This window comes from Trichechus manatus, unplaced genomic scaffold, assembly GCF_000243295.1.
Source record: "Trichechus manatus latirostris isolate Lorelei unplaced genomic scaffold, TriManLat1.0 scaffold00071, whole genome shotgun sequence".
Lineage (NCBI taxonomy): Eukaryota > Metazoa > Chordata > Mammalia > Sirenia > Trichechidae > Trichechus > Trichechus manatus.
This window is the reverse complement of record NW_004444007.1, coordinates 1,031,790-1,040,003: the sequence shown is the minus strand read 5'-3', so window position 1 is coordinate 1,040,003 and position 8,214 is coordinate 1,031,790. Positions and strand designations below refer to the sequence as shown.

General features: G+C 41.0%; 1 protein-coding gene across 1 annotated transcript; it reads left to right on the top strand.

The window, feature by feature from the left end:
* Nucleotides 1-719: 719 nt before the first annotated feature.
* Nucleotides 720-3,848, top strand: DDIT4L (DNA damage inducible transcript 4 like). Its single transcript, XM_004380186.1, has 2 exons — nucleotides 720-853; nucleotides 3,358-3,848. Exons 1-2 carry the CDS (start codon nucleotides 763-765, stop codon nucleotides 3,846-3,848), a joined length of 582 nt encoding a protein of 193 aa, XP_004380243.1. The 5' UTR covers nucleotides 720-762.
* Nucleotides 3,849-8,214: the final 4,366 nt, after the last annotated feature.

Below are 8,214 nucleotides of genomic sequence, written 5' to 3'. Positions count from 1 at the left end.
GTGGCCACGGTGACCGTAGTCCACCCAGGAAAAAGCAGGTGTCACCCCTACCCCAGGGTCATTCTCAAATTCCAGCGGCTTGCCTTGGGCCTAACTATCGGGGTTGAAATGCAACCGGGCCCAGGCGGGGCGGAGCAGAGGGTCGGAGCGGGGCGGTGCAGGTGGGCGGGCCGGACAGGGTGCGGGGTGGGGTGGACGTATAAAATGCTCCCTGCCCCAGGCGATGCTGCTCCGGGGAGCTGGCCGAGGCGCCGGGTGGGGGGGCTTGGGGGTTGGGCGAGCAGGGTGCCGATAGCTGCTTGGGTGCCAGTGCCAAGGGGCTACTGAGGCGGGTGCCAGGCTGTATTTACCCTACAGCACTGCCAGCGAGTGCGTCGGCTCCAGCACCTGCCCCTGCAAAGTCCCAGCAGGTGAGCGACGCCGCGGCCTTGGTGGGGGAGGGGACGGGCGCTCCCGCTGCTGGGGGCGCGGGGGCGAACTCCGCAGGAGAAGTTACCTCCAAGTTTTGCTAACTTTGAAGTGGTTTCGGGTTGTGGTTGTAGTTGGCGTCTCCGCTCCCCAGGTTTTGTAAACTTTAGTTGCAGACGCTGCTTCCTCCCCATTTGGGAAGTGAGTGCCTCGGCTAGTTCTTTCCGGCGACGCTGAGCATTTTAGGAGCCTCTGCACGTCTTGCCTACTTTCACCAATCTCTCCTTCTCGCCTTCTCTTTCCAGCTCCCCGGAAAGGCCGTTCCGCTCCGCGAGGGAAACGGAGCCGTTGACTATGGTTGCAACTGGCAGTTTGAGCAGTAAGAACTCGGCCAGCATTTCTGAGTTGCTGGACCATGGCTTCCACCTGGGGAGCCTGCTAAGTGGTGAGTTTCCCAGCTCCCTACTTCCGTCTCCCCCCACAAAAATCGCAGTCCCTCTGTAGATCGGGGGGTTGGCGGGCGTGCAGCTTCACTCCCGTCCTCGGTGTAGAGGATGCCACAAAATCCACCTGAGGAGATACCTTTCCAAACTTTCGAGCATCTTTTGTGCATAGTAAACTTAAAATCAACCCGTTGCCATCGAGTCGATTCGGATTCATTGCAACCCTATAGGACATAGTAGAACTGCCCCATAGGGTCTCCAAGGATCAGCTGGTGGATTCCAACTGCTGACGTTTTGGTTGGCAGCCGAGCTCTTAACCACTGCACCGCCAGGTCTCCATCATAAAAATAAAAGCAACAAAAATGAAAATACCCGTGAGCTGCATGCTTCTCTGCTAATAGACTCTTTGGGATTAAAAGTTAAATAGGTCCCCAACCCTGTATACTTGTGAAGTAAAGGTGATTTTAAGTGCACAGTAATGTGTTTTTGGAGCCCTGGTGGCGCAGTTGTTAAGAGCTACGGCTGCTAACCAAAAGGTCTGCAGTTGAAATCCAGGAGCCTCTCCTTGGAAATCCTATAGGGCAGTTCTACTCCGTCCTCTAGAGTCGCTATGGGTCAGAATCAACAGGATGGCAACGGGTGTTTGTTTGTTTTTTGAAATATGTGTTTTAACAAATGTCACCTGTGTAAACACCACCATCACTCTCCCCAGAAATTCTCATGTGCCCAAACCAAAACTAAACCCGATGCGATCGAGTCAGTTCTGACTCATAGGGACCCTTTAGGACAGAGTAGAACTGCCCCATAGGGTTTCCAAGGCAGCTGGTGGATTCAAACTGCTGACCTTTTAGTTAGCTGCCATGCTCTTACTCACTGCCACCAGGGCTCGTGTGCCCAGTTGCCATAAATTTTCCCCTTTTCCCCTCTCCAGGCAATCACTGATCTGCTTTTTGTCACTATAGTTTCTCCTCTAGAGTTTCATATAAATGGAATTGTACAGCATGTACTCTTTTTATCTGGCACCTCTCCCACGGCGTAATGTTTTGAGCTCCATCCATGTTGTTCCATGTATCAGCGTGTGTTCCTTTTCCCTGCTGAGTAGTAGTCTATTTGTGCATATACCTATTATTCCATTTTTAATGACAGAAGGGAACTTGTTAACAGCAGTGGTACTAACATATTGTCATATGACATATTGTCGTGTTGCCGTTTGCAGTTTTAAATAACAGTTTCTAAGTTAACACACTGCTCTGCCACTAAAGGTTTATGCAACCACAGATAAATTGTTTGAGCTATGTGGGCCTTCCTAATTTAGAAAGCGAAATGGTTGATTATCTAATTCAATAGCTCTAAAATTTTCTTTTTTCTACTTAGGTAAATTGTGGAGCCCTTATAATGTGTAGTGCATTTGTTTCGTTTAGTTATGAAATGGTGATCTAAGTGACCCCATGATCTAGATAGAGGAAAACATAGTAGCCCATGAAGGTGAAGTACGCTTAGGGAGGAGAGCCTGCAGGCCACTTGCCTGCTGGGTGGACTGTGTGTGGTGTGGCATCCTGCCAAGTGGGAGGATTAATTTGGGAGGTAGGTGACCAACTGCAGAGCTATCTCTTTTCCTTTGAGCAAATCTAATTTTGTTTTCCTAGGGTTGTTTTGTTTTGCTTGGCTAAGAAAAACTACCCAGCCAGTTATAAATATTCCTGTGAACCTCAAAGGCCTTCTCTTCTCCTAGCAATTTTTGATCAAAGAAATTAAAGCTAAAATTCGAATCTGTAGGACATTCCAGTGAAGACTATTAAAGACACAGAGATATGATAGACATTTAATACAGCTAATCAAGCGCATGATAAACTTAAAGAATAGTAAAAATTCTGTACTTTACAATAAATGCATATATTCTAAGAGGAGACTACAGTCCCATAGTCCAATTAAAAAAAGCTCTGAACCATTTTTACTTCAGAAGTAATGCTTGTTCTCATAAAACAAAATTAGAAAACCCCTGTAAGCAAATAAGCAAGCAAAAGAAAATGAATGGAAGAAGACTATTTTGAAGATGTTTTCACTGTCAGTGATGGAGAAATTAGAGAAAATATTTTATTGAACTCGCATGAGAAAACAACTCTTACTGCATTACAGCATGTGAAAAATTCCTAAAAAAAGAAAAATCACTAATAGTCTCTATACTTTGGGATAACCACCATTAGATTTTTTACACAGTCTTTAAGATTGTGTGTATACACATATAAATTCAAAGGGAAATGGGTATATTCTATCTAGCCTATTTATCAAAACCTTTATTTCATGGATGAACTTTTAATCTCCATTTAAATGACTTGCTCTGTTATGTACCCAGTTAACCGCAAAGTCAGGTCAGCTGACTGCCAAAAAAAATACTAGAAGCAGGTAGACATGGTAGATAGAAGTAACCACTGTTGGTATCTTGGTGTGTTTTTTCTGCTCTTGGGTTTCAATTTTCTTTTTTATCTTAAATTTCCATTTCTTACAGATTTCGACTACTGGGATTATGTTGTTCCTGAACCCAACCTCAATGAGGTGATATTTGAGGAGACAACTTGCCAGAGTTTGGTTAAAATGCTGGAAAACTGTCTGTCCAAATCAAAGCAAACCAAACTCGGTTGCTCAAAGGTCCTTGTCCCTGAGAAACTGACCCAGAGAATTGCTCAAGATGTCCTGCGGCTTTCCTCCACTGAGCCCTGTGGCCTGCGAGGTTGTGTTATGCACGTGAACTTGGAAATTGAAAATGTATGTAAAAAGCTGGATAGGATTGTGTGTGATTCTAGTGTGGTGCCTACTTTTGAGCTTACACTGGTGTTTAAGCAGGACAACTGCTCGTGGACTAGCTTCAGGGACTTTTTCTTTAGTAGAGCTCGCTTCTCATCTGGCCTCAGGAGAACTCTGATACTCAGCTCAGGATTTCGGCTTGTTAAGAAAAAGCTTTACTCGTTGATTGGAACAACAGTCATTGAAGAGAGCTAAAAAGAAAAAAAAAAATTTTTTAAAGGCTCTTTTTATGATTGGGTAATAAAACTATGCAGCTGCTCAGTTAAAGTCATTTGTAGTTTTCCCAGCCTCAACCAGAAACCCCAAATTTAGTTCATCTTCCTTTGGTGTTTCACAGCAGCCCTAGTTAAAGGGTTGATTTTGTGACTTTTGAAAAATGACACAATAAAGTGTGTATTTATGCCTGTATCACATTTTCTACAGAATGGAATGGAATAAGGAAAGAAAGGAAACAATCCACTTCAATTTTGTATTTGACGGAACAACTTTTTCAGACACTCTGTACACCAACATTGCCTAGTTTAGATTTTAATATGGTTTAAGTTCTCATAGTGATCCTTTCAATCACAGAATCTCACTAAATGACTTTTAGCCAGTCAAAACTTCCAGAAGCCCACACCACCAGTTTCCAGCCCCTACTCAAATTTGAAGGGTTCTTACACAGCAGGGTAGAATTAAGTAGGCACCTTTAATTAAAATTTTAACTCTAGGCAAGAGTAAATAAAAAATGTCACAAAGACAACAGAACTACTTAGCTGTGTTTTTGCATCCTCCCCATGCTTCTGTTTTGAAGAGATAGTAATTGTTTTAAATGATGTTATGATACAATATAAGCTCTCAAGCTTATATTGAATGTTGTCTTTAAACTAGAAAAATGGAAAATGTTGAACTGGTTTTTTTTTTGTGTGTAGTTGATTACTGTTCCATTGAGTGTATGGTGAATACGGATGGGGAAGGGGAGTGAGTTCTCAGATCCAGTTCCTTTCTTATTGTTTGATAATCTAGGCTCTTTGATAATCCAGTCTAGGTTAATATTGCATATGCTTAACCTCAGATGAGCCATCTCACCATGTCAGTGTTATCTCGTCTCTGGTCTTTTCTGAGAACTGAGACATCCCTTCTTAACGCAAACCTTCAAAGGAAGTAGCTGCACAGTACTACTTTTAAAGTTTTGGAGATCTGGTTTATAGTACAGACTGGAGAGTGAGAATCATGGTCTAGATACTGTGCACACACCCAGCTTGGTTCAACCCTGGATACTGTCCCTAAGAAAACAATAAAGGCCTTAGTTTTTTGTTCCAACTAGCTATGTCATTATCCATTTTATTTTTTGTTTGGTAATGAGAGAATTTAACCTCCACAAGACAATGTCCAGTTCATCATGACCTTCACACCCTTGCTGTAGGTCATGGAAAAGGAACTTACTCAGGTCTCCTGCCCAAGCATTGGCACTACTTTACCTGAGGCCAGGGTTGTAGAGACAGATGCCCTTACCCTGGTGTTATTCAAAAGGGGGTGTGATCCTCTTCGTGATCCTGTTCCTGATCCCATAAGTGATGTAAAATTAGCAAGTGTTCTCATAAATTCAGATGCTTAGAAAGATACCACAAAGCTGAACTTCATAGGGATTTGGGCCAGAGTAAGTCAACTTTGTTTTGCGTGTCTATTTTTGTTTACTGCTTTAAAGGTCACTGTGTTTCTGTAGCTGTTGCAGAGTCACTGTGGTCGTGGTTGAGGTCTCTCTAGCATGGATATAGAACTGTTGGCCTTTTTTCACTAACAATTGTCTTTGACTTTCTTGTCTTTTGTGCTTACAAAATGGTGATGGCTTATGGAGACTCTTAATATTCCTGTTAAAGGAAATTAAAGTTTGTCTATTTTTGACAATAAAACATCATATATTTTTACTTCTCTTGTCTGCTTTGTTTTTTTCAGAGTTTATACAATGATCACCCTAAAATATATTTGACAGTATTTTGGAAGAAATGACAAAACATTTATTCCTTTTTTTGACAAAAACCAATTTGTACTCAGAATTATTAACATTGGCGCCCTCATTTTTGTAATGAAAATGTTACAAAAAAGAGGGAAACCCTCAACGAGATGGATTGATACAATAGCTGCAAAAATGGACTCAAACATACCAGTGATCACGAAGGTGACGCAGGACAGGGCAAGGTTTCCTTTGGTTATAGGCAAGGTCGCCCTGAGTCAGAGCCAACTCGAGGGCAACTAACAACATGTATTGGATGTGTTTATGTATCCAAAATGCAAATTGTTTCCTAATTTTTTAACTACAATAATAGTTTTGTAGGAGGATATTAATTTGAGTTTGGCAACCACCTTAAAAAATTTGTGTAAAGGCTTTTTCTATAGTTTTCCTAATGACCAAACAGACTTATCAAATTGTAAGATCAAGGTACATTTTCATTTTTCTCAATATATTCTGTTCAAATAGCATGTGTTTCTAATTCCACAGTTACTAATTTGAACTTTTAATTTTTTTTTCACCTATCTCTCCCCAAATTCATGGTCCTTAGCTCCTATTTCTCACACTAGATACCTCACATTTAATAAGGTTTGCTGTATGCTAGGCACTCTTCTAGGTGCTTTACAGAAATCATCTCATTTACTCCTTACAACAACCGTATGAAATGGGTACTACTATCATGTCCATTTTACAGATAAATGACTAGACCCACAGAAGTTAAGTAACCTTCCCAGAGTCACCACGTTATTGGGAAGAGCCAGGGGTAAAACCGAGCAGCACAGAGACACATTATCCACATCACAGAAAGCTGTGAAAAAGATGCCAGAAACATTTGGACTTAATTTGGAGGGAAAAAAGAATTCTTAATGTGGTTTATTTTCAAACGATAAGAATATTGACAATTCATCATTCATTACAGCAGGGCTGTGCTTAGAATAAAAAAAATTGTTGAAATGTTAAAAGGACATGCATTTCAGCCCTGGTGCCTTCACTCCTCTCTCGTGCAGCTGACGTGGTTATTTTTCATGTACTTTCAGTATCCACTTTCAGAGAAAACACGTAATCAGTCCCCTCTCTATCTCAATGGAGGATAAATTGTTAGCTAGGGAGTACAATGATCTCCTGAGGAGCAGGATGTCTTATTTTCCTCTTACTGATAGAAAGATAGAGTCCCTGGGTGGTGCAAATGGTTAATGTGTTCAGCTGCTAGCCAAAAATTTGGAGGTTTGGATCCACCCAGAGGATCCTCAGAAGAAAGACCTGGCTATCTACTTTCAAAAAATCAGCCATTGAAAAGCCTACAGATTGCAGTTCTACTCTGACACACAGGGTCACCATGAGTCAGAATCGACTTGATGGCAAGTGGTTGTTTAACAGGAAGGTGGTATTATTTCATAGTAAAGGATTTAGCCTCCTGAATCTATTTCACCAGTGACATAATCTATAACCTCATGGAGCTAGCCTCATGTTACACTAATGACACTCCTATTTGCTAGTGGAAGTATAGAAACAATAGGTCTATTACACTCAGTTCTCAATTATCCACAGTGTTAAAACAAGTTATAATAATAATAATAATAATATAAAGCCCTTTGGTAGAGGACTTGACTTCGACACAGGTGTTTATGTTCCTCTTCAAGGAAGTGGTAGAGTATGAGACAAGCACGTGGACTCTGATTGCCTGGAGTTCCAACACTGAACTTTCTCTGTGATCTTGGGCAACTTACTTAAGCTTTCTGTGCCTTGAGAAAAGTAGTAGTACCTTACCTCATAATACTGTATGGAGGATTAACTGAGAACATGCATGTAAGGCATTTAAGAGTCTGGCATATAGTAAGCACTTTCTAAAGTTTAACTATTACTATAAGATTTGTGTACAACTACCCTGATACCATGTTAACTCCTACTAAACTCATTGCCATCTATTCATAGCAATGCTATAGGAGGGAGTGGAACTGCCACATAGTGTTTCCAAGGAGCAGCTGGTGGATTCGAACTGCCGACTTTTTGGTTAGCAGCCGTAGCTCTTAACCATTGATTGCACCACCAGGCTCCAAACTCCTGGAAGAGTTAACTTGTCTTCTCTCCTAGATTTTAGAGTTCCTTGGGAGCAAGGACTATTTATCTTTTATTACTCACAGAATAAAAATCAGTAAATGTTTAATGAATAAATGAATGAAACCAGAAGGACCAGATACCTATGTCAAAAATTATAATATGTCCTCGGTAAGTATCTGACCTGAGGAAAAGCTGAGAATCAGTCCAATTTCTTCTCTATGATGTTAAGTCCACTACCTAAAGGGATTCCTCCTCTACATTCCCTGAGCAGGGAATAGATAGTTCATCTCTGAAATTAGTAGGAAATACCAAAATTCTGAGCAGAAATTAATGTTTTGCTTTTAAATTTTGTCCTACAATTGTGAGAAATGTATGTTAAACAAGTTAAAAGTTACTTCACTTATTCAATAAACATTTACAAATATATTCTATATATCAGGAAGTGTACTAAGTGCTTATCATTAAACATAGTATTCCACATGATAAAGGTAACTTCGAAAGCAAGATTTTCCA

What these genes read in the sequence shown, in the direction of transcription:
- DDIT4L (XM_004380186.1), top strand. Translation starts at nt 763, where the DNA reads ATGGTTGCAACTGGCAGTTTGAGCAGTAAGAACTCGGCCAGCATTTCT. An exon ending in CCTGGGGAGCCTGCTAAGTG is followed by an intron (nt 854 to 3,357) that starts GTGAGTTTCCCA and finishes CATTTCTTACAG; the next exon opens with ATTTCGACTACTGGGATTAT.